The sequence below is a fragment of the Buteo buteo genome, chromosome 1 (assembly GCF_964188355.1).
Source record: "Buteo buteo chromosome 1, bButBut1.hap1.1, whole genome shotgun sequence".
In the NCBI taxonomy this organism is placed as follows: domain Eukaryota; kingdom Metazoa; phylum Chordata; class Aves; order Accipitriformes; family Accipitridae; genus Buteo; species Buteo buteo.
This window is the reverse complement of record NC_134171.1, coordinates 84,201,584-84,227,770: the sequence shown is the minus strand read 5'-3', so window position 1 is coordinate 84,227,770 and position 26,187 is coordinate 84,201,584. Positions and strand designations below refer to the sequence as shown.

The 26,187-nt window shown below is 45.9% G+C and overlaps 1 protein-coding gene across 3 annotated transcripts in view; it reads right to left on the bottom strand.

Annotated features, from left to right (window-relative positions):
* SLC4A4 (solute carrier family 4 member 4) overlaps positions 1-26,187 on the bottom strand; it is a 197,299-nt gene that overhangs the window by 137,567 nt on the left and 33,545 nt on the right. For all 3 annotated transcript variants that reach the window (XM_075039301.1, XM_075039311.1, XM_075039308.1), the window contains exons 2-3: positions 21,327-21,400; positions 3,031-3,210 (exon numbers count right to left, since the gene is read on the bottom strand). In XM_075039301.1, coding sequence (XP_074895402.1) covers positions 3,031-3,210; positions 21,327-21,400 — 254 coding nt within the window. The remainder of the gene's footprint in view (positions 1-3,030; positions 3,211-21,326; positions 21,401-26,187) is intronic.

Below are 26,187 nucleotides of genomic sequence, written 5' to 3'. Positions count from 1 at the left end.
AGCGGAAGGGTCCTCCTGCTGATGGCAGGAGGGGTTGGAACTAGATAATTTTTAAGGTCCCTTCCAACCCAAACCATGCTATGATTCTATGATCCAGCAAGCAGCTGCAGAGCTGACCTAGCTCTGACAGATGCAGTCCCTTTATAATCATCGATCCCTCTAAAATGACCTGAAGCATGTTAGACGAATGCTCACTCTCTGGTTGTCTCCATTCTCTGCACTTCACTTCTTGCTCAGTTTCTCTTATTTTTTTCCCTGCTTTCAAAGAAGAAAAGCAAAATCCAAAATTCCCTCCTTCCTGGCCACACTGCAGCCACCGGCCAACTGGCACCGCAACTCCGCAGCAAATACCTTCATTCTGCCCCACTCGACTAAACCACACAGCCCTAACAGATATTTCAGCTTCTGATGCCACATACTCTCTACTGACAGCTGTCTCAAATATATGTAATGTATTTCATTTCAGCTTTCTCCCAATTCCATTAAAACTGCTGTTCAAAATTCCCCAGTTCTTTGTTTATTATATTCTTACTCTTTTGAAACCGAATTTGAGCCACATACCCTTCATTCATTTACTATTAACAGAAGACGACTGAAAAAAACAGGGTTATAACAGATTGCTTGCCATGATTGCCAGTAATGAATAGCAGACTAAACTGGTAAGCTTTGTCTGAAGAGAACGAGTCTTCTCTTGGACACACTTGCCATGACTGAGAGCGAACACAGCAGCTGGACACATGGCGCACATAAGCCATTCAGACCCTCAAAAAGCCTTCATCAAAGTTCCAGTAAGAGACATCTAAAGCTGGAACAGTCTGAATATCCAACAACTGTCTCAGATCAGCAACCACCTAAGAGACAGAAGACAAAATGGAAATAAAGAGCCATTTATAAATGATGGAGAAAGTAAAAGGCAGAACAGCAGAGATTTCTGAAGGAAGACTGGCATTACTACATATGCGGAACTAGAGAAGAAAGGCTTGTTAGCAAGCAAAAGAAGTGTAAGAAACAAAAACCTCAGGTCAGCTATGAGGACAAGAGTTTCAGAAGGGAAAAAAACCTGGGGATATGAGGCAACAGGTAATTCAATGTTTGGAAATTCAAGACAGTAATTTGAACTACTCCTATCCTTTACAGTGTTCTAAATTAACCGTGCCAGCTCGTAAAAAGATCTGGCCACCAGCGTAAAACAGCAAGTCCCTGCAAGAACCTGGTAAAGTATCTGGATATGTGAGACAGTGAACAATACAGAAAAAGTTACAAATGATGTAGTATTAATGCTATCGCATGGGACACCTGGAATATTGTGTGGTATTTAAGTGATCCCACTCCGAAAATATGTAGTGCAAAGAGGTCAGGGTGGAAAAGACTATGGGAAAATTCTCAGATAGAGAGAGATGAAAAGAGTGCACATTTTTATGTGCAGATAAAGAGTAGACAAGAACATACTAACCTGTAGAAACAAAACAGGAAAAAATACCATTAACCCTTTCTCAAATAACACAAAAGAGGAACAAGGATGAACAAAATGGAAGGCAGTAAATCAAAACCTGATGGAAGAAATAGGTTGTCAACCACGGGCACAATTAGCTTGTGGAAACAATTCCCCTAGGGTATCGATACATCCAGAGGCCAAAAAGGAATTTCTACAGATCTGGTCACCTGCACACCAAACAACAGAGATGGAAATATAAAAATTACACTTAAAATATCTAGAGTTCTTCAAGACAGGTGATTATGTCTTTTGGTGTAAAACCAACTCCTGGTTTCTGAGCATTAAGTAAGCTTCCTTGGAACAACTAGGGAACTAGAGCTACGAAGAGCAAGTGGACTTCGCGACTTGCCTTCCTTTCCAGTTGCTGCTCTCTGAAGTATCTGCATCACCAAAAGTAACAGGCCCTGGGCTAAAGCCATGACTGATGCGACGCTATGTTTATATGCAGCAACTATCCAGCAACATAATTTCAGAATGAAAAATTCACATTTTTTTCAATCAAAGATCAGGTCGTATGATCCCTACTTGCTCCTCTCTCTATCTCTCTCTCTCTGGAAGCATTTTCCCCACTTACAAACAAGTTCTTTAATGAAACTCCAACCATCTGGAATTAGCCTCAATAATCTGATCTGTATCACATCCTGGGCTGTTCTCTTATATTCAAACCTTGTTAGCATGTTCCCAATCTAGCAGGCTGTCACCATCTCTCTCCCAGTTCTATTTAAGCAGCCATCCTGCAGATTTCGGAACAACCTTGTGGCCAACACAGAAGCCAGCAAGAGGAATAGGACTTTATGACAGTCTCCTACGATATTACCAAAGAGCTGCGTAGTGATGACGTCATGTTAACAATTTCAGTACGAATGGAGGTATAGGGCATCGAAAATGGACCTCTCATCTGCCTACCAAAATTCAGATATTCAACCCCTACAGATACTCAAACATACAGTAAAGCTACATTTTATTATTCTTTTTGTTTGCAAAACTTAAAACTGGTTAATTACTGAAGGGAAAAGACTTACTAGCACCTCAAGTTATAGATACAACGAAGCCAAATCCCAAGTAGGCACGTTTCTCACGGTCTATAGCAGTGGTCTCGGTGCTTCTCATCAACCTGCTCCTGTGAGGCCGTTTCTAGCTGAAACCACGGGGTGCTTGAATTCGCGAGAGGGTGCATATCCTGAGAGCCGGGGCAGAAGCTGCAATAGATCTGTCTAGGCATCTACTCAGTCTTTGCATCTCCTTGCTATCTCTTTACACCCAGTGTCAAATTGCTTTTTAAAATTTGGCCTGTTCCTGGCTGGCATTAGCTCAGAAGCAAACTCAGGTGATACGGAGGGATGAAATATCTGCTCCAGCCTGTACCTTTTCCAAGCCACAGCAACCATTCAGCAGCTATTGATTAAGACTACTCTGACCCTGCAACATGAGACAACTGTTTTCGTGGATCCGGTTTCCTCCTCCGTGATCAGATCAGGAGCAGATCACTAGACAACAGACCATTGTAGTGAGCGACAACTGAAACCAGTACTTACTGAGCGGTTTAAGGATGCTGCTGCTTGTCTCATCAGCATTTTCTACGTCTGATTTGTCGGAGTAGTTCTCAGAGATTTTCTCCTTTTCCTTCTTTTCTTTGTGCCCAGGTCTTCTTCTGTGACGCCTCCTTCTCCTATAGCTCTTCGGCACATGGACCCCAATGTAAATAGTGTGATGACCTAGGGAACACAAGCACAGCAAATATTAATTTTGACTGCATCACTGGCCAGTACAGTCCATGCTGCGTTTCATTCAAACAGGCAAACGAAGTATCTTTCTTTCCTGGCCTAACATTAATTAGGACTGTGTTTCTTGTCTCCAAACGTGAGCTAGGAGCTCTTCAGCTACCATTTGGAAAAGTATTTTTTGTACAATCATTTCTGAGAGTGCATGCCAGTGCAGACTCTCTGATAATTATTCTATCCTTGTGACTCATTTAAAAATAAAAATAAAAACCACAGAAGGCCATCATACTCATTTTGCAATACTGAATACAGTGCTCTTCAAAAACAGTCTGCGATAATTTTTCCATTTGTTTTACCAAATACATTGGCTGGGCTTAACACCTACCTTGTGCAAACTGATCCAGCTTAATTGAAGAGCTTAAAGCAACAGAATTTCCATCACTTGACTATGTAGTCCATTGTACAACAAGTGTCAAAGTACCATTAGGGTATTATTATAACACAGCAGATGAGGAAGGACTTACTAAGATAAGTTACTGTAAACTCCTAAGTACCTGACACCTTCCAAAATAAAAATTAAGTAATAAAAGAGTAAATGCCAAATTGCATATGTTGACTGTAAACACAAAGTATGCCTTTTCCCTTTCATGTAGACTTTCATTTCAAACTAAAGCACTTAAACTACACTTGCCAATTGTTGTCTTTTTGATGAGTTTGATAAAAATGTTTTATTTTCAGGGCTTTCTGCACTTCTACCAACGTGGGATAAATATCTTTATACATAAATATGTAAATAATTGTGCCCAGATAATTCAGACATCTAACTGCAAGCTTTGAAAAACAGCTCCTTCTGATTTAACGCTTGATAAATGATAGCTGTATTCTATGTTTTTGACCAAATTTGGTTTCCCCACTCATGTCTCAGTGTAGCCGAGCAGAGAGTTTCAGATAAACACGCATGCCGTATTACTGACTGACGCACATTTATCTGAACAAACGAGCCGCAAACGCACGTAAGAACCAATGTATTTATCTGTAGGTACAGTCCTTTCCTTCTGCTCCCAGCGGAGCAATTCTCGCAGAGCTGTCCGTCTGCGGAGTCACTGCCTCGGTCGCCGCGCATCCATCTATTCTTAGCCCATGCTTACACCTTGCATGAATGCATGGCTATTAAAAGCCCACGCGAGCACACCAGATGACACATTCAAGAGAAGGCAGAGGCTATGGCTTTTGGAGCTGCCACCCCGACTCATTTGGCGAGAGGGCAGACCCCCCGAAGGGCAGCCTTCAGATCCCCGCTGCCATGACTGCTGTGGCTTTCAGATCCAAAATTTCACAGCCAAAATACCCCTCAGTCCCAACTCCAAGCACCTACAGGTATCTGCCACAGAAGATACTTAACCGACAGACTCTCCTGAAACGCGCTCCACGATGTGGAACGGCATCGCTCCCGAAACCACGGGAACTTCCGTCAAATGGGTGGGCACCCAACAAGGCGACGGCGTCTGAAGCCAGATGAGATGTGCTTCTGCGTTACCTGCAGAAGCAGGTTATTCTGCAAGGCCTCTCCGTTCGGCTCAGGGCTGCGCCCACCTCTCTTTTGCAGCAGCCATACACTCCCTTTCGCTCAAGAATAAGAATTAAGTCAAGCGAGTAACAAAAGTCAGGCTTCACTTGATAAAAAGAGTCACACGCTTGAGAAAGTCAGAGAGACAACCGGCCCTGGCCACCGACCCATCTCCACCGGTTTTCCCCCATTGCTCTTTCCTTTCACCTGCAAGCTGCGCCTATTATTACTGTTTGTTTTTCAGCAGCGTTACCGGGCTCCAGATGAACCACCTATTTGCACGACACGGGAAGCTGCTCTGGAAATGCCAGCGCCACAGGAGAGCCAGAGTCTGCAGCCCCCAGTCCACTTCGCTGCTAAACATGCGTCTCTAATTCCTCCTTACGATAAATCTAATCCCTGAGACCCAACAACTGAAAATTGAGGCACAAAATACCCGATTTCCATAACAAACTGACTTTTCAATGAAAAACAACCCCGCATTTGCCATCTCGAACTCCACACACTCTTCAGGCCAGCTGTGAAGTCTGGAGAGCCCTTCACCTTTTTCGCATGTGAATTTTCATACTGAAAGCATCCGAGGTCTTGTAAAAAGCTGCTTGACCAGAGTAGCCCTCCTTGCTAGCAACTTTAAAATATCTAAATGAGTTCCTCAAGGGCTTTGCCAATAACGGAATGATAAGCTGTATGCAGGGATGGGGCCAGAAGCTTAAGAAAACAGCTCACACCCTACGCATACTACACTGTCTCTCATAGCCGTCTACATAGGTGCTCTGCAGCCCAGCAAGACCACTGAGGTATACGGATCTCCAGCAGCAGCTCCTCTGAAAAGCAAACACCAAGGATAAACTGGAAATTTTAAATGCATGCTCCTGTTGAGTTACTTAAGTATAAAAAAGCATCTGAAAAAGGCTTCTTAAATACTGCATTCTCAATTCTCAAAGACCAACAAAATGAAAAGAAAAAAAAAATTCTTCTCAAATATGATCACTTGAAAAAATACGTTCATCCCCAGACTGGCAGTAAGTGTGATACATTCTGGCTCCAAAGTTATTTGTTATACGGAAATTGTAATAGAAAGCAAAGGCGTATAAAGAAATGCCCTTCTTGCTCGCAGACACGACGGTGCGACAGCGCCCGTGGTGGCCCTGAAACGGATCCCATCATCCTTCTGGCGGCTAGAGTGCTACTGCAAGTTCACGTTTATGTACTTACTGGTGGTAACTATGCGGAAGGCCATACTACATAAATAAAACAGTTAGACAGACATAAAGATATATAGTGTCTGTGATAACAAGATATAAGCTAACAGCGACAAAGGGCTAGTGAAAATCTCTCCAAGTGGAGGTACAGTTACTTTTTAGGCAGTATTACCTAGGCTGAGATATTAAAAGTTCACCACTACATGCTCATCTCCTGCTGCGCCAACAGCTGTACAACTGTCCGGTACGGTACCAGACACTGATAACTCACCATCTCAGGGAGCAGGACAAAAAAAGAAACAGAAATCCGGGGTCAAGCAAGGTCCAAAGTCAGGCAGGACAACAGGGACAGAAGAAAAGGGACCGGTACCTGCTGCCTCCAGCCCAGGGTGCCGGCACCGCCATCTCGGAGCGACGGGCTCACGGCACCGAGGGAACGGCGAGAGCCGGAGGCATCTTGCAGCGAGACCTTGCAGATCAACACCCACAGGTATGATTTAGCTCTGCCGCCACAAAGGAAAGCTGTTCCAGCAACTGGAAACATCAGCTTTACCATGGCAGATGGCATAAACGCCGCAGAGGGACGGAGAAGGGGAAACCTCATCCGAGCACCAGCACGAGCTGTAGGGTCGGGGTGGCCCCAGGACAGAGAGGGCAGTGGGAGCTCTTCCCGAGGGATTCTTGGAGCCAAGATTGCATAAGGATGGGGCGATTCCGGTATCTGTCTTAAAACAACGTGCTCCTTTGAATCACTAATTCTGTGGCCAGCTTGATAATAGAAATACATCATAGTAAGCCTGTAGTCTTAATACTTTAATATGCTGCCAACAGAACTGGACAATCTCTTTAATCTTTTGACCACGTGTGCACAGTACAGATTTTGGTAACACGAAGCTAAGTTGTATAGACACAGGCAAACAACTGCATTACTTAGCTGCTTTTGCCTATTCTGCAAGGGAGAGACCTACTTCATGTTGCTTTTTGTCTCCCCCCTCCCCTCCCCATCCCACCTCCCAGCCTGTTCAGGGAGGCCAAGCAAGACATTTTCCTTTTCTGTGTACTTGAAGTGCTTGGCATCCCTTTATATTGTTGCGAATGCTGAGATAAACTTCTAGGCTCCCTTCCCAAAGTGCCTGGAAGGAAACAATTGACACATACTCTCAATGCACTGGGTTTCTGAGACATTTCCTACTCACCGGGGTAACGGAGCCTTTCCCATGAGAACCATTGACTACAAATGGTAATGCCTGATAAATGTAACGTGACACACACGCACCACGCTGTTACCCTACGGCTTTGGCGGAGGGTGGGAAGCACAGAGCCGAGTGCTAAACTCCTCCTGGTAATCCAGGTCCCGCTCAGCCCTAATTTTCTCTTCTACACCTGACACGGGCCAATTGCCAGTTTTCTCCTGTGGCTCCTACTGCATTCACAGTCTTTTCTGGGGGCTGCTCCCATTGCCCTCGCCGCTCTCCCCCAGGAAAATGATCAGCCTCTGTGGGCACTTCGTTAAACTTTAGAGCTGTTTTGGTCGGCCGGAGGCACGTATTTCACAACACCAAAATCCCGTAGGTAAGATGCGCAGCAAGACCTGCAGGTCAAAGTGGCACCTTTTCTATTCTGAAGGACAGCGGTGGGTCGTGGCTTCCTTGAACTTACACCTGCTGTAGGTAACACTTTTGAAGTTAGCTTCTTGTGCCTGAGGAGAAACTTTACTGTGCACCAAATACAGAGCAAAATCGTTTCATCTGATTATTAATAGAGCAAGTAGTCGTCATCATCAGAGAGGTATTTTTCCCCCGGAAAAATTTTGGTTGAAACCACATCTTTTGCTTTATTAAGAGCTATTAAAGAATAGCAGCTCATGATTCAGAGTCCAGATTTAGACTTTGGGCACAGTAGACTCCCTGAGTCAGTTTTACCGGTGAAAACCCACTCATGTATTACCAGATTTAAGTTCTGTAAAATGCAGCATTCCCTCCCTGTCTGCAAGAATATCTGTTCATCTCTTCTCGCCATCCTGGCCAAGCACGGTCGTCTTTCGTTCCTGGGAACGAAACTATGCGAACCTCACGCCGTGCACACCACAGCCGCTCATACGCTGACTCTGACGGCACGTGCAGAAGAAAGCAGCTCCAGGCACCCTGCCCCAAGCGCTACCGCCTCCGTCCAACGCCACGCTATTTCTTTTCCGAATTATTCCATTTAAGGAAACGTGGGGGTTAAAGAAACATAAACGTAAGAGGAAAAAAAGTGTACTGAAAAATAAAACCAGTAAGAAATCTGCAGGCTTGAAGTTGTCTGAGCTGGTAAAGCTTCAGCTACCTGTTAGTTCCACGTATGTGTTTAGGTAGCCAAATGCGTGTGTTAGCATGGCCTGATGACCTCCTACCTATACAATCCCGGTCTTTCAGGCACTCATTCCCCGTCGCCCGCTGAGGTTTGCAGAAAGCTTCACAAGGCTTTCTCGGTAGGAAAAGCCAGGACCTGCATCAAAGACACCAGGTTCCTATACCTCTGTCCCCGTAATTCTGCCTAGGTGTTTTTGCAGTCGCTGTGGCACAGGGCTGGAATCAAACCTGAACTGCCTGTCAGCGAGGATCCTTTTCTGTCCAAGGAAGAAAGGACAGCCGTTGTTTAGAGACCGAGGGGCAGGGTGTACGTGCAAGGCATGCACTAAGCGGCTGCCCTGTCCACTGCCAAGCGACGGGGAGCACAGCTGGGAAAAAAACAGGACAAGCTTGGCATCGTCAGCCGAGGGTCTGGTTAAATGTACGTGATGAAGAAACCTTGGGATCTGCCTCCAGGAGAAGTGTGCTGGGAGCAGGGGAATTACCCATTCTCTGTGCAATCATTTCAGCCCCAAAATTGCACATCCCCATGCCTGTGAAGCACCAGCCATCTATATTGTTTGAAACACGAGGATCTATCTGTCCTACAACACAGGCAGCAAGCGACCAAAAACCTCTACATAGAGAGAAATTCATAGTTCAAGTGTTGTTTCCCAAACTAGTTCTGAAACCACATTTGCCTTAAAGAGCGTTATCGCTTCCTACCACATCCTTGGTAAGAAACCAGTTCCTCCCAGAAGAATCATACAGAATAGACCTGATGTGTGAGGCACCTATGGAGGGTTGTAAAGCTCAGGTTTCTCATGAAGTTTGAATTGAGGTGATTCCGGGGAGCTTCATCCTGCAACAACAGTCTTTCCACAAAGCCTTTTGTATTACATATTTCAACATATACGTGTAATAGATTATCAGTGACCATAGTAGTAATCCAAATGTAGGGTACTACCAGAAAACCTGTGTTACAAGGAATGCAAACTGGAATCATAGCCTTAGCATGAGGAAAAGAAAAAAAAAAAAAAAAAAAAAAGGTAAATCAGCAGATACAATTAGATTTTCTAAGTGTGATGATACCTGTTGTGCCTGAGGTCTCTGCATTAACCTGGACAGTGAGCTGAGTCTACAGCTTTCTGCAATCTTAGTGCATGACCAAGTGCAGACTTCAAGCCTGACACTGTGTAAGACTGAAATTCTTTTATCATTCCAGATATCCACAGCCAAACAGACAAGCTGAAAGAGATTACTTTATTTATGATGCTCTCCATTTTTAAGCACTAACTCTTTTAAGGAAATGGTGACAGTGCAACAGCTTTTCCTTAGCAAAAACAAAACTTGGTCATTTGGAGAAAGGAGCCGAAAGTTACAGGATCAAGGGATAAAGTCTGCCTGGTGCATAATATCTAAGAAGGAATCCCTTCCACATGACCAGGGTTGTTGAGACTTAGAGCCGGTCAGACTAGCCCATGAAGAATCTCAGACTGGCACCTTAGAAGGAAACAAGATCAAAACCTAACATTAAAAATTTATAATGCAATGAAAACGAGCGGAGTTTTAGCAGTTTTCACCTGGCCCTTGTTTTAACTTTCAGGGCTCCTTTCCGAAGAACCGGGAGAGTCGCATTAAAACCCATCAGGCTTGGACAGGCTCACGTGGTTCCACCTGACATGTCTACACAGCCAACCTCTTCTCCGCAAGCTCTGGCCACTCGCACCTCCTGCACTGGGCAGCTCGGTGTACCTGGGCTCTCAGAGAAGACAGGGACAGATATTTTGGGCCACCGGAACGAAGGGCTTCGCTCGGGATGCCCCTGCCGTTTAACTTTGGGACACGGCTGACCTATAAGAAGACCGAGGCAGGTAAAGTTGAGCCCTTCTCTGCCCGTTTCCATAGCCTGCCTATCAGTCTCATACCTGGACGGATTTGAAGCACAGCATACCCCCAGGGCAGGGAAGCTTTACCTATTGATGTGGCTCCTGACGCATCCCGGGAGCGTATGGCTTTCACTCTTTACCACTAATGAGCTGCTAACGTTATGAAAACTTGCTGCGTGGCGATGCCTGACACGTAGGAATCTGCACCGACCGCAGCCCCGAAGTCGCAGGAGACGGGCAGGGGATGCAGCCCGCCACGTGCTTCGTCAGCAGAAGACGGCACGGCAAGGTGCCGGCGTACCGCCAAGCGCACGGCGAGACGGGGCACCAGCCGACGCGCCGCCGGGGATTACAGCCGGGCTAGCGCGGCTTTTCGCGGCTGCTTTTCAAACAAACTTCTCGTTCTGTGGGAGAATCGAAGGAAATACGTGACATAAAAAGCCGACGGCCCGGAAGGACAAATAAATCACAGGGATGATCCATTTTAAAGGCGAGATACTAAAAGTAGCACTAAGCAAGTCCCAAACTAAGCCCTGCTTAGTTTCAAATCAGCTCAAGAAATAAGAACAAAAGGCCACGCCGTCACGTGCCCAGCGCCCTTAACTCTACCTGATTTTAAAGGGGTTACACCGGTGCTAGCAGAGGAGCAGGCGCAGACCCTCCGTCCCGACCAATTCCACCTTCCAGCGTACGGCTGTGTCCCGGCACAGCCAGGCTGCCGCGGGATGGGGGACACAGCCTGCGCGCCACCCCGCTTCGGGGAGCTGTTTGCACCGGTGGAACAGGAACGACTCTCCCGTTCCCTCCTACGCGGTCTTCGTATTTCACCTGGAAATTTCCCGGGAGTGATCTGGAAGAGCATTAATTTCCCCCCAGATGAAAACGCAGGCCACAAAAACAACAGGCAAATGGGAACGTTTCCAATGACACACAAGGAAGGTGTAAATTCTGGGTAGGAGAACAGACACGGAACTTCACAAGTCCTGCCAGTGAACACGGCTGGTTCATGCGTTACAAACAAGGAACACCGTGATTTCCCCTAGCACTGTGTGAGAGCTAAGTACTATTCCCATTAATGCATATCAACACAGACACTGACACTCAAAAGAAAACAAAACAAAACCACAACCAATCCTCTAGACGGGCTCACCCCTCCATCCCCACAGTTTTCAGAACATCCTGATATTCAAGTGACTGATTTTCCAGGCGCGTAAAAACTTACTGATCAGGTAAACAGCAGCAGGAGTCACTGAGCACTTTGTTGAAATCTGGGTGAAATCTAAACAAGCTAACATACCAGCTGGAGATAAATCAGATCCAAATCCCTCCTGTTCCCCACAGCAAAATAGCCCTGTCGAACAGCAGCAGCCCAGGAAAGATGCATTTCCCTCCCAAGAGAGGTCAACCCGCACGACTGGACCAGACTCGGCTCTTTGCCTCACAGGAACGATTTTATTAGCGCAGAAACATGCACGTATGTCTTACGGTGGTCACGCCTGGGCACAAAATTACGTCTCTGCGAGACGTTCCCCCAAAGGGAACCCAAGGTCTTTTGAGGGACTGAGGGCAGACTGCCACAGGACCAGCAGTAGCAGCAGGTAGATGCCTGGAGTCGGACAAAGGATGCCGGGTAAGAGACTGCCTGGGAGAAGCAGAAGAAATCACGGCTGTATGGAAAAGACCGGAGTAAAGCAGCACAAGTCTGTAACCAGGCGGCTGAAAAAAAACTGCGATCGGGAAGGCCCGCAGGCGTAAGGGCCTTTAAAACAATAGTAGTATGCGATAAACTAATTCTTCCGTGGTATGTGGCAGTTGGCCAAAGAAAAGGGTCACTGTGAATCCATCAGGTGATGGGACCAAATACTTGTATAAAAGGACAACCATAAGGTTGAGGAGGAGGTTCACAACCTCATGAGAGCCATGAGGAGAACAGCCTGCAATGAGAGAGATGCAGTAAAGGGCAAAAAAGAAGACAGGGGCTCCGAGAGAGACAAAACCCAAGCTACTATGCAGCTGACAGATGAAATAGGAAGGGACAACAGACTAGAAACAACAGGGCTCTCCTCAACTCTGCCAGCTCTGAGAAAAGAGCCCCAAATTCATGGCTAAGATGAAAGTGGTCAAGAGAGGACCAAGCATCAGCAATGAAGATGCAGTTACTTAACTGAGCAGGGAACTCGTCCAAAGATCGTTTTACGTATTTGTATTACTGCTCTTCACATCTTAATGTGCAGTCCTTCACTAAAATCACTACAAGGGGCAGGGAACTGAGCTGCGTAGGCGAAGACAGCATGTAAATCAGAGAATTTATTCTTCCTTCTTTTATAACATCAGGCTTCTAGAACTTCAGTATCTACAAAAGGTCACTTTTATCTTTACATAAAGTGACCTCTGCAGTCTTTAAAAAGTTCCCACGTAACAACGCTATAGTTAGGCAGAAGGAAAGTCTTCCTAGCCATCTGTCTAAAGCTTGCACTTCTCAATTTCAAACGTACGCTCGTTTGCTACCCATCGATGACCCAGACTTGAACTGCCAGATTCCTAACAAGATTCAGAGGCTGCTCCCGTGAAGCATGTTTAGAAGGTGAGTTAGCACTGTGCCCTGAAGAACGGGACGGCTCTAAAAGACGGAGCTCGCATAAAGTCAAGAATATCTAAACAGGAAAAGAAAACGAAAAAATGAAAAAATGAAATGAGGTCTTCATGTGATTTCTTGAAGATCCTACAAGCCCTGTTTGTTTAGAAGGAGCAGACCAAGTCAGTCACCAAAAACCACACTAGGAATTGCTGGGAAAGGATCAGAATATGAAGCCCAGAAGACACATGTTGATGACAGCTATCAGGTACTGCTCTGCGACAGGAAAACATACGGAAGTTGGCAATGAATTAACGGGTGGACATTGTTTAGACAGAATAACAAACGTGTTTGGGGTATTCTCACTGAGCTTTATATAAGCCATTGCGAAACTCTTACCCACAACCCCATAAGCTGCTTTTCTTTCTCTCTTCTTTGGAGCTGCGAGAGGTTACAGAAGCCACCAAACCTGTCCTGCTGTGATCTGATCTAATCTGGCCAGTACTGCTTGGATTCCAGGGAAAGAAAAGGAAGACTTAAAAACCCACGGCTCTGGGGAACAGGGCAGAGGAGGGGAGCCATGCTGGACTGTTTGATTTAAGTTTTAGGCCAAGCTGCTCTGAAGCATGCTACCCCTGGATTTTCTGGCATCTGTCTCAAGCACTGGCCACGGTTCCTTTAAAATTATGTCCGCTTCCAAAATGCCCCAAATGACCACCCAAAATAGTCCACCTTGGCTGGAAATCTTGGCCTCGTTTTCTGTATTTCCATCTCATTAATTACCAAGGCTGACTAAATGAATACCAAGCTGTACTTGGCACTATTAAGTTCACCGATGCAGGTAGGTTTTAGACCACCCTCCAATATAAGTAAGAGCTGTGGTATAATGACTTAAGGCATCCAAGCGCTGCCCCCGATCCAGAGAAAGAACCTCAAACCGCTTTCTGGGTACCAGAGGTTGGCTGCTGCTTTACCACTTGCGCAGAAGCAACAGCAAGGCACATCGCTGAAATCTACGCTCCGATCTCCGAAGCAAACACCGTGGTCTTTTTAGAGCCTGAACGCCTAATCACCGTCAACGACTGCGTGGAGTAGCACATTGTCGAAAGCCTGAAGAACAACCAGCAAAGGCTGGGCACAGGTTAGCAACAAATACAAGATACAGCAACGGCTGAGCACAGGTTAGCAACAAAAACAAGATATACAACCGCAACCTGCCAGGCAGAGATCTACCCAAACCGCCATCCTGTTTCCTTGGGTTTGCAAAGTGCCAGGCAGCTCATACCAAGTCCTCAAAACTGCCCCGCTCTGCAGTACAGCATCACAAGATGGAAAAACAGCCCCGCTGCAAGCGAACCTTGATTCCAAGGCTGCAGTTATAATTAAACATATAGAGGCTGCGGTGTGTTTCATGAAAGGCAGACTGCGGCTGGAGTCGGGGTTACTAGAAGGCCGAGCTGCTGCCAGCAAGGCATTGCAAAGGAATGCAAATAACATGGCACTTGCCGGCAGGAGCCCCGTTCACACAAAGTCCTCCCAACACCTCTCCAGCAGCACAATGCTTCCTTCGAGGAAGCGCCTGAGCTTCCTTATGCCCCTTCTCAGCCTCTTTTTACTGCTAAGGAAGTTCTCCCAGCATCGTGCAAGCAGACAGGAACATCGCGCAGAGAAAAGGAAGGGACAGACCTTTGCGAAGGCTGAGACGATGACCGACCTAGTGTACGGACTGCACTTATCCTAGCAAGCTATAGAAAAAACCCTAGGAAGCTATAGAAACAACCCTCGCATCAGTTTCCAGATTAAGCCCAGCTCCACTAGTTCTGGGCGCGCAGAGAGGGAAGGATGCTCCTGAGTTCCCTAGCTACACAAAGGCTGTGACTGTTTGACGTGGCCAAGCTTGAAGGAACCCAACGCCAACATGGGGTCAGGTATCTTCCACTTTCTGCCTCAATATCTTTCCCTGTTTGCCAAGTGGGTTCTGTCGTTTACCTTCGCTACTTCTCTATGCCTTGATTTACAGCATGGAGTATGCCTCTTGAAGACCCGTCAATTCAGTGAACGGGCAAAACCCACGACAGAGTTTGCTAAATACAGCCAAACAGAGCAAACACTGGCATTATACATTTTACAGCTGCGACTGGGCCTCCCCAATATATTCTGCGTTACCTTTTAATTTTAAATATCCCAGAAAAATTCAGGAAGAGTAATCAGCACACCTGGGGCACACATCTGAAGACTGAGCAAAGACTGTATCGGTTCTTCAATCTCCATCCTGAACTGTCATATCCAGTATTATTGCACCTTAGAAAAGAGTGTTGGGCAGACGAAGGTATATTCGGGGGGTGGGAGAAGACAGTCAAACAAGCCTGGACTTGAATCCTAACTGAAATGACCCAGGAGAGGACCAAACCATCACGCAACCAGCAGGCGCACAGCTATACACCAGCCTGCACGCGTGCTGATGCTGAGCAGCGCCTACAGAAACTGAAGAACGAAAGAAGAGAGGGCTTAAAAAGTGACCTTTGTAGAGTCATTATCACGAGCACACGGAGACAAGAGAAGCCCATGCCCCTGGACTGGACTACTGCGCACTGTCCGAGCGCCTGCTCTCTTTTGGTAAGGACCAGCAGCTTCAGGATGGCTCCAGTAACTGAAAACATTCACTCAGAGAAGTTGCTCCCATCAAAGGCTGTAAGGTGCCAAGTGAGGGACATCTTTCTAATTAGCATGGTCCTCAGCAAAATTAGTTTCACCACCAGGTCAGAGAGCTGATGATTGTTTCTAAACCCATCAGAGGTGGAAAAAAGCCAGTCACTGTCAAAATGGTATGGAAACACCTTCCTTCACTGCCACGTACCTTATGCTCATAGCATGTGTCGGTGCAAAACTTATCATCGCTTAAAAGAAAACACAACCTTTCCTTCGCAACGGGCAAACCACATCATATATTGACTCAGCTGTTCTTACAACATCTTCTCGATTTCTCCTGCATGCACAGCCAACTTATCACTACCTTACGTAAAATCAGTTTATCACCATCTGAACTCGGATTGCAGTTTTTCTCACAGAGCCTGGAGCAGGCGGGCATCAACACCTTCTCACACAACCCCAGCAACTTTAAAGCTCACGCTGATTCCTGACAACAGATGAAAGACGTCGGCAATGACCAGAACCATATCCCATGCAATGACGGGGAACACAGACGCCTGCTGGAAATTGCCAATAGTAAGCACACTCATAGATTTACTAGCATCGAGCTAACAAATGACTGAAAAGTGCTATTATCTTAATGACAAAAATTTCTGAACAAACCACTTCGTGAGGGATTCATATTTCACAGACCTCACAGCATTTGTACTACTGACTTAATTAACACACACACAGAAAAACCGCTCCCAACTCTTCCATAGGGATTTACCATATTACCAAAAAGTCTGCAGGGAAGTCATAGCACTAGGTCTTTTCATTTATGACAAGCCAGTTAACAGCACATTTCAGTATCCTGCAAAGCATCGTGGAGAATTAAAGCTGGAGGGAAGCTCATCTGCAATCTTTCATCCAGATACTTCAAAGTTGAGAAGATCCAAACCACCCGCCTTGTTTTCACTAGCTGCGCGGGGCAGCGTTTAGGTCCCGATCTGTGCCTGCCATTCCCAAGCTGTGCCAGCTGCTGTACACAAAGAGAGCAAAAAGGCAGTGCCGGAGTCCTCATTGTTTTGCTTTTTTTGCACGAGCAAAGCCTGACTCAGTTTTACCAAAGCAAAATACAGCCTGCTCTATCTCTGCGTATAAATTAAAGGTACCACAGAATATTAATGAAGTACATTCTGTGCTGAGATTTTATCTGATTAATTTTTTAATCATATTTATTTCAGAAGCCATTAAAAACTCTAACTGATATGAAACAGGTCTTCTGGTTATTTCTGAAAATGGAGGTCTGCCTGCAGTCACTGATCAAAAAGCTGAAGGTGGGGATGAGAGAAGAAAAAGAAAACAAAGTAAATGGGTAAATACAGCTCATTTCTCCCACCTTCTGCCTGCTGTTAATAAAGGTAAAGATTTTCACAGTTATCTTTGCCCTTTCAACCTCTCTCCTCATTGATCCAACCATCAAGTAATAATCTTAGGCTTATGGCATCACAAGGCTTTCTACCAGCAAAGTGCAATGACACAACAGGGTCGAGAATAGAAAGCAAGGAGGAGGAAAGTGTGGGGAGCATCAGCTGAAATGGAAAAAGGAGTTACGGAAAGTTGTTATAAAATCCCTGGTTTAGGCTCTCTATATAGTGAATCCCGCAACGATAACAGGATCCATGAAGAAGTTCCCACTCTAGCAGCATCTTTTCCTGAGTTCACTCCTACAACAGCGGTATCTAAGCAATACTCCCGAGACCTTTACTTTGCAAAGCATCTGAAACGTGGGACGAAACCCCTGACATGAGTGCTGGTCCCCGTCTCCTAATAGACGCAGCCGGAGCGCTCCTCCGGTCTTCCAGCAACAGAGCTGTCAGACTGGAAATCAAGGATCCTCCGCCCCGCCATGAAGTCAGGGCGGCAGCAAGCCCACGGGAAGTTACGCTTAAAGAGCCAAGAATACCTTATCTCAAAGGATAAGGTGGAGCTTTACTTTTCCCCTCTTGCAAAATTGGTTATTAAGTAATCTGTTTATGTCACACATACCAGCACTCCTAACAGTGGCATTGCAGCAATATGTCATTACCTTCAAGGAAAGGAACGTGCAGTGCTCTAAATGAATGGGAATGGTTTTCTCGCACAGGAGGTTCAGCTTAGGGCAGTGCCTCTTCCTGATTTCCCCCCAAGAAAGCCTGCATTTTTGCGCTTGCTTTCCTTCCACACTCTGAACCGGACCCAGGATCCCTTGTCTCGCCCAAGTCACATTTCTGGGCGCTTATGCGCAACGTCAGTGACGGCCAGCAAAGCAGCCCCTCATAACTAACACGTACGGAATTAATCAATTGAGCCCTCTCACTGATAAAGACAGTAGGGGGTGAGCTGGAATGGAATAATTTTCAAATGTCAACAGCTGGTATCACTAATAAAATAGCAACGCGTTCCAGTGTAGGACCACCGGACCGAGGTGCCATCTTAGAGAAGCATTAAACAATCTCTGGAACCAGGCCAAAGGGACATACTTTTGTCAGGTATGTATGGTTTCTATTAACATTACATTTACTCAGCAAGGGCATGACCGACAATTGCCCCAAGCTGAAAATGTCTCAACATCCGACTGACCAGAAATGCCTGTTTTTCCCCCTCCTTAAAAAGTAAAGTCCTTCCCTCTCCCCCACACTACTACATAATCAAATTAGCGAGTGAGATGGTAATTCAGAGCTGCTATCTCCATCTCACAGACATAATACAAGGTCACCAGCTACCGATGAAATGACACCAGGCTGTTTCTCTCTTCTTGCAAAGAACATGCAAAAGAGGGATGCTCAAAAATGACAATTTTAAAACTCTGTCTTCATCTCTTTGAAATCAAACCCACTCACAAGCAACAAAAGCAGCCTGCCTTCTAAGCACCTTATAAAGTTTTGCGGTAGGGTTTTCCCGTCCCCTCCTGCAAACTCCTGCAGCTGGGGAATCCCCAAGTCCCACTGCCCTAACACTACACTATCAGCTCTCTTCTGATAAAGGTTACAATTCTCCTTTCCCTAGCAGAGGGGAAAGAAAATGGTCTCTCCTCTCTGCCCAGGGCTTTTTTTTTTTTTTTCCCTACAAATTTAGTGAAATTAAGAGTAGCTTTAAAGAGCCTTCCCGAGAAATTTGATCAATATTGACTGCTAGGTGCAAAAAATTATTGCGAGAGAAATGGAGAGAAGAGGCAAGAGAGGCAAACAACTTCATATGTATGTTGTTTCCTCACTAAAGTAGGCTAAAAATAAAAATTATCAGAAAAATACACCTGGAGGTAACAATTCTGCTCGCTGTTACCTTCTTCTACAGGGGATGCAAGTACTGTAAGCCTTTTAGAAAAGCAAGTTATACCCATACCATGAAAGCGGCTGGAGTAATGGAGAGCACTTCAGAGCTAACACCTTCAGGTCTCCAGACGAACGCTCTCCTCCTTGGAACCACTCCACTTGCAGCGCAGAAATCTAGCAGCAAGACTTAAAAGCATCTGCACCAAGGGTCAGCCAAAGGTCTTCAACCTGACATTTTAGCCCTTCCATTGGTTCTTAAACTGAAAGAGTGTAGATTTAGATCGGATATAAGGAAGACATTCTTGACCATGAGGGTGGGGAGGCACGGAGGTTGCCCAGAGAAGTTGTGGATGCCCCATGCCTGGAAGTGTTCGAGGTCAGCTTGGATGGGGCTTTGAGCAACCCAGTCTAGTGGAAGACGTCCCTGCCCATGGCAGGGGAGATGGACTAGACGGTCTTTAAAAGGTCCCTTCTAACCCAAACCATTCTGTGAGTCTACAGTTCATTCTATACATGCAGACTATGACTGTACACAGGGTGCATGTGTGCATAATAGATACATACATTAAATGTACTTATATCCAGGGTGCCCGTATGTGTAGAGAGTTAGATGTAGCTGAGGACATGCACAGAATCATAGAATCGTCTAGGTTGGAAATCTTCCCCTCTAAGGCAAATAAGATCTCTTCCAAGTGCCAAAGCCTTTAATGATTACTTGCGCTGTGCCAACGCCCCAAATTTGCCAGGTACGCCGTGAATTCAAGGCTGTCCCACTCCAGCAGAGTGGAGCGAGTGGCTGAGCAGCAACTCACCGCCCGAATCGTACACGCACCATACGTGCGCGGTGACACTGACAGATGCTCCCGCGTCAGCGCCGGCCCCGCCACAGACGGCAGCTCCCTTTGTGATTTAGCTAGGTCATTCGCAGAAGCCTGGCAAGAATCAAGGCGCTGCCTTTAGCACGAACAAGGGAATGAGCTGGTTACACAGCTCCAAGGCTCTCCGGAGGCTCGGACAAGCAGCTACAGTTCTCAGGGGCCTGTCGTCTGCTATCAGAAATACTCGTTTCACCTCTTCTTCTCCCTACCCTTGCAAGATGAACTGCAACCGGTCTGTTAGCCCAACTAAATCAAATGAGGCTATCTACATTGAAACAGGGAGATAAACACACCACACGTACAAGTATTACTTAACAGTGTTCACCACAACCCTTTTTACAGCACCTGCAGACAGTGAAAAGGACGCTCCCGCACTGCTGTTCACAAAAAACAATTTGTATTATATTCCTGGAGTGTCACGCATGGGCAAGACACACCACAACAGCATGTGGCAACATTTAAGATACTAAAACGTAAGAGATGTTCTCCCTCTCTCTCCTCTGAAATGTTTCTGCTGTGCCAAAGTGTCAATTATTCTACAAGTAAAAGGCTAATACAAAACGCCTGTCATTCTGACCCTGCAGACGGCAAATGGCCTAATTAAACCCAACGTGATGATTTATAGCTACTGAGCACAGATTACTTCATACAAGAGAGGAAAAAACCACAGGCTTTCTCATGGAAATGTCTGGTTTGATTTGCTGAAGTGTTCTAATTTATCTTTTTGGAGATCATTTTCTTTCATACTGCTTGATCCTTTACCGTCTGTTACCGGTGACAATGACATGGCTGTAACACTGCACCTTTCAAAACATTTTAAACCAAAAAGCCACAGGCATTTGTTTGCAAATAGAGAAATTAGAATAAAATTACATACCTAAGTCAAGAGGGGAAGGATAGCACCGTGAGGTGAAATGCTGGCCTCCTTTCCCTTCTAGGTAGAGTACATACCCTATCGTCCTTGCCTCCTTCTCCCCCACTAGTTTATCAAGCACACAGTCAACTGATCCTCATAAAACAAGAAAAAGAGAATTTGCTGCAAATAATTCATTCCTATCAGACTAATAATTGTCCACAAACAACCTTGAACTAAACTCCTTTAAATTCCTTTTACGTTTGGGATTTCACAACATTTTTAGTTAGAGAGAAAACTAAAGCACTTGCAAAGGAATCTACTCTTTTCCTAAAAAGTGAGGAAACTGTTTGCTCTGTTAAAAAGTTCCTCTTCAAGGGAAAAACCTTCTCTTTACGCCTCCTAAGGCATAACGTCCACTTTCCGCCTCATGTCCACCCCCTCGGTACAAATTCTGCTGGTTTTTCCAGTTTGCTTCTCCATCTGTGACACCTGCCACCGTATTCCAGCCCTTCCAGGTGCAGTGGTGATACGCAAACGTTGCCAAAACTATATTCATAAAGGAAAGAAAAACAAATAGCTCCGGTATTTCAGAGCCACTATATAAGACACAGCAAAGACGATTTTGTGGGAAGTGGAAATGTGTGCAAGCAGCATATGACAAAACATTCCCTGCTGAACTGAAAAAGAGGGTTTCTTTAAAAAGTCAGTTTCACCCCGATCAAGCTTACCGGTGTTTCAGTCAATTTTAGGATTAATTACTCAACAAAACAAAGGCACCTTTCTTCTCTGCTATCCGACTGCGCCGATTTTACATACGAATACAAATTGTGAAGGCACCCTTTCTCCCCAGCAGCCCAAGATTTCTTACCTTCCACTTCTTCTTCATCACATACATGTTTAAGGAAGGAAGCCCCTCTATCCAGTACCGCCTCGTCCTCCATCCTATAGTAATAGAAAAGAAAAAAGGAATGCTCAGACTTCTCCTGGAGCGAGCTATTTGAACCAGCCCAGGTCCTGGGCAGGTTAACTTGCAAGCTGTTGTTCATGTTCCTGTGGGCACTTCTGCTCTCCTTCCAGTGCCTGCTGTTCCTTCATAGAGCTCCTTTCAAATGGCGTTTGGTTTAAGCTGGCCTCACGGAGCTCGAATTCTAACCTTGAGAGGACATCAGTGGTGACAAGTGTGAGAAAGGTAATCCCAGCTAGAAAACTGTGGGGTTTTTTCCTGTTTCTTGTTTCTTTTTTTTTCCCCTCCTCCTTTTTTCCTTTTTTTCTAAAAAGGACGTCTAGACACACAGGCAAGTTTGGGACTGTCTACACAATAGCCAAGAGTTTGTAGAATTCCAGTTTCCTTTTAAAGTTCTTCTAAAAGACCTCGGCTGCAGAACCACGTAGGCAGGCAAGCACGCATACTACACGCAGACATCGACACGCGTTCGAATGCACAGTGGGAGACCAGCCTTCAGGCAGCCTCTTAATACCAGCAAAGCACACTTGTCTGTTGGGAGGCAAGCTTTGTGTCACATGTTGGCCTTACAGAAATCTGACATACGAGGATTATCCCGAGACTGAGCTACAGTAAGTCAGACCATCACGGCAGTCATTTATGTGTGTCACCCATTCATTCATCCATTTAGGGGACGGGTTTTTGTAGTTGCCTTCTCTCCCCTCCTGTTTTCTCTCCACCTCTTATCTGCATCTCTGTATAGAAGAGACTCCTAATTCTATGCCCCTGCCACAAAATTCCCCCTGAGGCGCTGCCCAGAACTCCGACTGCTGTATTTCACCCAGAGAATAAGACCCTGCACGCTTTCCAAGGGTTCACCTGCAAATTCGCTTTTGACAGGTAAATACAAAAATGATAAGATAACAAAGAAAAAAATTCTAGCTGTATTAAAGAATCTCCTCTCATATTGCTTGGAGGCTAAGCACACATTTGCTGCCCTGTGGAAGTTTTCTATCTTAATACAACTGGAGACCGAGCTGGTAACCTGTTTTCCTGCCAATGGCAAGAAAGAGGCATATGTGGGTAATGATCGAAAAACAACACCTTTTCCTTATATTCCCTAGATGGAATAGGGACAAACTCGGTACAGAAAGAGACGAAGCCTTCACAACTTCTTCACATCCATATCGCTTCCACTTGTGATCCCGCAAGATCCTCCAAGTGCAGGAGCAGCAAACAGTTTTTTAAGGGCACATTCAAACTCAGGAGAGTACAAAAACTGAACGGATGAATACCAAGAAATCAGAACGAGTGAGACTATCTACCTTGCATGTCGACGCCTACCTGAACAAAACAAACAAACAAATTCAGCCACAAAAGAAAGCACCAAAGCCCTCATTTTCTGGCTGCTGTGCTCCTACTTTCATTCTCCCATCTTTGCCAAGTTTCCCTCCACCTCAAGCACCTTTACTAGCACGCCGCTGGCCTCATCCTTGGCTCTTAGTCCACAGCTCAGCTCCCATGAACGAGTCTCAAATACATCACAGATAAAAAAGAACAAAGCAAAACAGGTCAGATTCAAACCCACTAACTAAGCATGTGGAAATACACATTTTGCATTTGGATTATGAGATGGCAGCAAATAATACAGCACCATGCCCAGAAATGAACATGAGCATCAGCTCCTAAGTTTCAGACCAATTCAGACATTTGAAACAAGGCCCACCTCCCCTTCACACAGGCTCTTTCTGCCCGCAAGGTCTACCAGAGACCCAGAAGCCAAAGGATTTGAAGAATAAATTTCTCTGACCTGAGAAAGGTACCGTTCCACAAGCAGCTGCTGCCCTGCACGAAGGGGTAGGATGTGCTTCTTGCCCATAAAACACACAAAGCCAGCACTCAGGCACACACACAGAAGCCTTCCCTGAAAGCTCTGGTTCTTCATTAAATTATTCAAGACTATTTATGCATCTTTTCTAAGGCAACAAAAGGGAACGTATTTCATGGATGCTTTTGCCCGTTTGCAACGCTTATGAAGGCACACCCCGATGTTTTTATTTTATTTTATTTTTTCCCCCCAAAGCAGCACAGTAGCTACTTGCTATAAACACAACTGAAAACATCTGGAACAGATGGGACCGGATTTCCAGCCCCAACACAAACCGCACGCACTTTATTACTCCGTAAAGTCTGTTCTTACAGTTTCACGCACAACGTGCCCCGGCATTCACCTCCGTTCCCTGAGCACTGGCACATTCGGGCCCCTCGGCATGCGCGTATGTGCGCAACCGCAGCTGCGCAGCCCAGGCTAAAATCCCAGTTTCAAAGGCCAGCTTCCCCACACTGTCTTAGGCAAAGGCAGCTGAGAAGCAACAGTACAGGCAGGGTGGGGGGAGAGGGAGAAAAGAGGGGAAAGGAAGGGAATAATTTCCACCACCTGCAAGGAATACAGCGCTGAAAATTCACCGGGTGCCATCCACCTAGCAAAATCTCTGCTCAAATTCCCCACCACAGCAGTGCATCCTCCCAGCATCACCCTGCCCACTGCTGTGCCCCGCTTGCTGCTCAGCATATCCCAGGCAGCACGTCGCCGCGGGCAGCAGGAACGGACCCCCCAGCTTCCCCCCCTGCCCTCCCAGTAACGGCACCTTTCCTCCCTTGGATCACTTTATCACATTTAAACAGCTGCGCTTTCTAGCTGCAGAGGGTTGGAAAACTGCTTACGACACATGGCGAGGCTGATGCTTTCCCCGGAACGCGTGCAGAGCGGATCCGAAGGAGCTGGGGGGTTTAAAGGGCCAGGAATAGAGCTTGGGTCGCCTTGGCACGGTGCCCCGGCTCTAATCCGCAGGAGTTTAGTGATTAGACTCCCAAGCGCCACCTCCCTTGACTTGGTCTTTTCTGCCCTTCTCGGATTACCGCAGGATTTCTTCAGGCCAAAATCTAGCAAAAAAACCCCATCCTTTATGAATTGGCACGGGGGAAATATTTCAGGCCCCCTGGGATTTTTCAAATAACACGAAATGGGAGTTGCAGAAATGAAAAAAACATAACCAAAAAAACAACCAACAAACACCACACACGTGAAACAGCAAGAAAATCTCCCCTTGGGTCTTCAGAGGAAAACTGGCAGAGTCCTATCCGTGAAGCACTGTAGCAAGAAAAGGTATTTTCACCATCCCATGGAGGAGAAACACACACTGGAGAGAAGAAAGGGTGGATGTTTTTCTTAGGGCCTCTGACCAGAAATGTGCCTCAGTTTGAGCCTAGTTTACCAGCTCCTTGTAGTAAGGTAAAAAGCATGGGACATTCAGACACTTTTTATCTCGATCCACATCCTCATCACTGCTACAGCAAGGTTTTGGGAACAAACCTAAAAAATTAATGAAAAAATATTGGGTTTCTATTTTCAGGGTCTAGATCTGAGCAAGCCATGTACTCTGACCAAATAGACTCAAGTGAAAAAATATGAGCTGCTTGAGTAATTGGCCTCTCTGGGTAGATAATTAGATCGGTACCAAACATTTTTAGAAATGACATTATGTGTCAACAGGATATTAACAAGAGTCACACACAGCCTACCCAACACAGCATGCAACTCAAACCTAAATTTGCAGACCACTCGCAGATACAGCTCACAGAAATATTCTGCCAGACTACGCAGAAAGAACAAGACCAATTTAATACTAACAGGGATCCCAGGCTTCATAATGGAGAGGAAAGTCAGTATAAAACGGGTGAAAGTGAAGGAAATCAAATAGCACAAAGCAGAAAAGAAGATGAAAAGTCTATTCTCCAGCAAGCAGAGCACACCCTGAGAAATGAGCAAGTATGTTTGCCTCTCTGCTCTGGGTAACTTTCAAGGTTTCTCAGCCTTCAGCATTAGCACAGCAAACCTGATTTGGGTTCTAAAGGAAAAGCGCTGTGGCTCAAAACCCAATTGTTGGTGATAGGCTAAATAATAATAATAATAATAATAATAATAATAATAATAAAACTACTTAAAACTCCTTGTCTCCTTCCCTTTGCCTACCCTTATCTGACAGTCTCTGTTTAGCCCATCACAGTGTAAATTCGTCCTGCGGGTCTCCTTCTTACAGCACCAAACTCTTGCAACACATCTTCCGAGCAGTCTAAAGCAGCAAAGTAAGCTCAGCTTTACTGTGCCCGGTCCTAAGCGAGGCAGAGACCCGTGGCCAGCCCTCCTCTCCCTCCTCCCAGCTGGAGCCCTAGGAGATGGAGTGCTGCCACCGCCCGGCCCCGCCAGTCATCAACGTTGACAGTCATCAATGCCAAGCGCTTTTTATAACTTTGTAATTGATGACGGGAGAAGAGGGAAACGAGCGTTTGGCGTTAATAAAGCAGGGGGCCTGATGCGGCAGCGCGAGCTGCTGCGTGGGGATGCAACTCGCTGGAGCGAAGAAAACGCGTTAGTGTCGCTGGAGAGCAAGAAACGAGAGTTATTACTTGCTGATAAGCTTTTACGATTCTGCCCGTTTCAAATGTCTTTTGCAATCAGGAAGAAACTCCAGCAAACTCTGGAATGAACAAAGAAAAAGAAAAAAAAACCACAACACAGAGCCAGCTCTGTAACTGAAACAGCATAATGCAGAGCCCCCGTGAAAGTCACATTTACAGAGCAACCCTTTTGCAATAAGCCAGGGCGCAGAGTGTGTCAACGGCTTCAGGGAGGAGAGAGGATTGCGAACATTGGGTCACAGAGCAGCAACGCTGCCGGCCGAAACGGCAGCCCCGACAGCCCGGCTCCAAAAGGGGTCACGTCAAA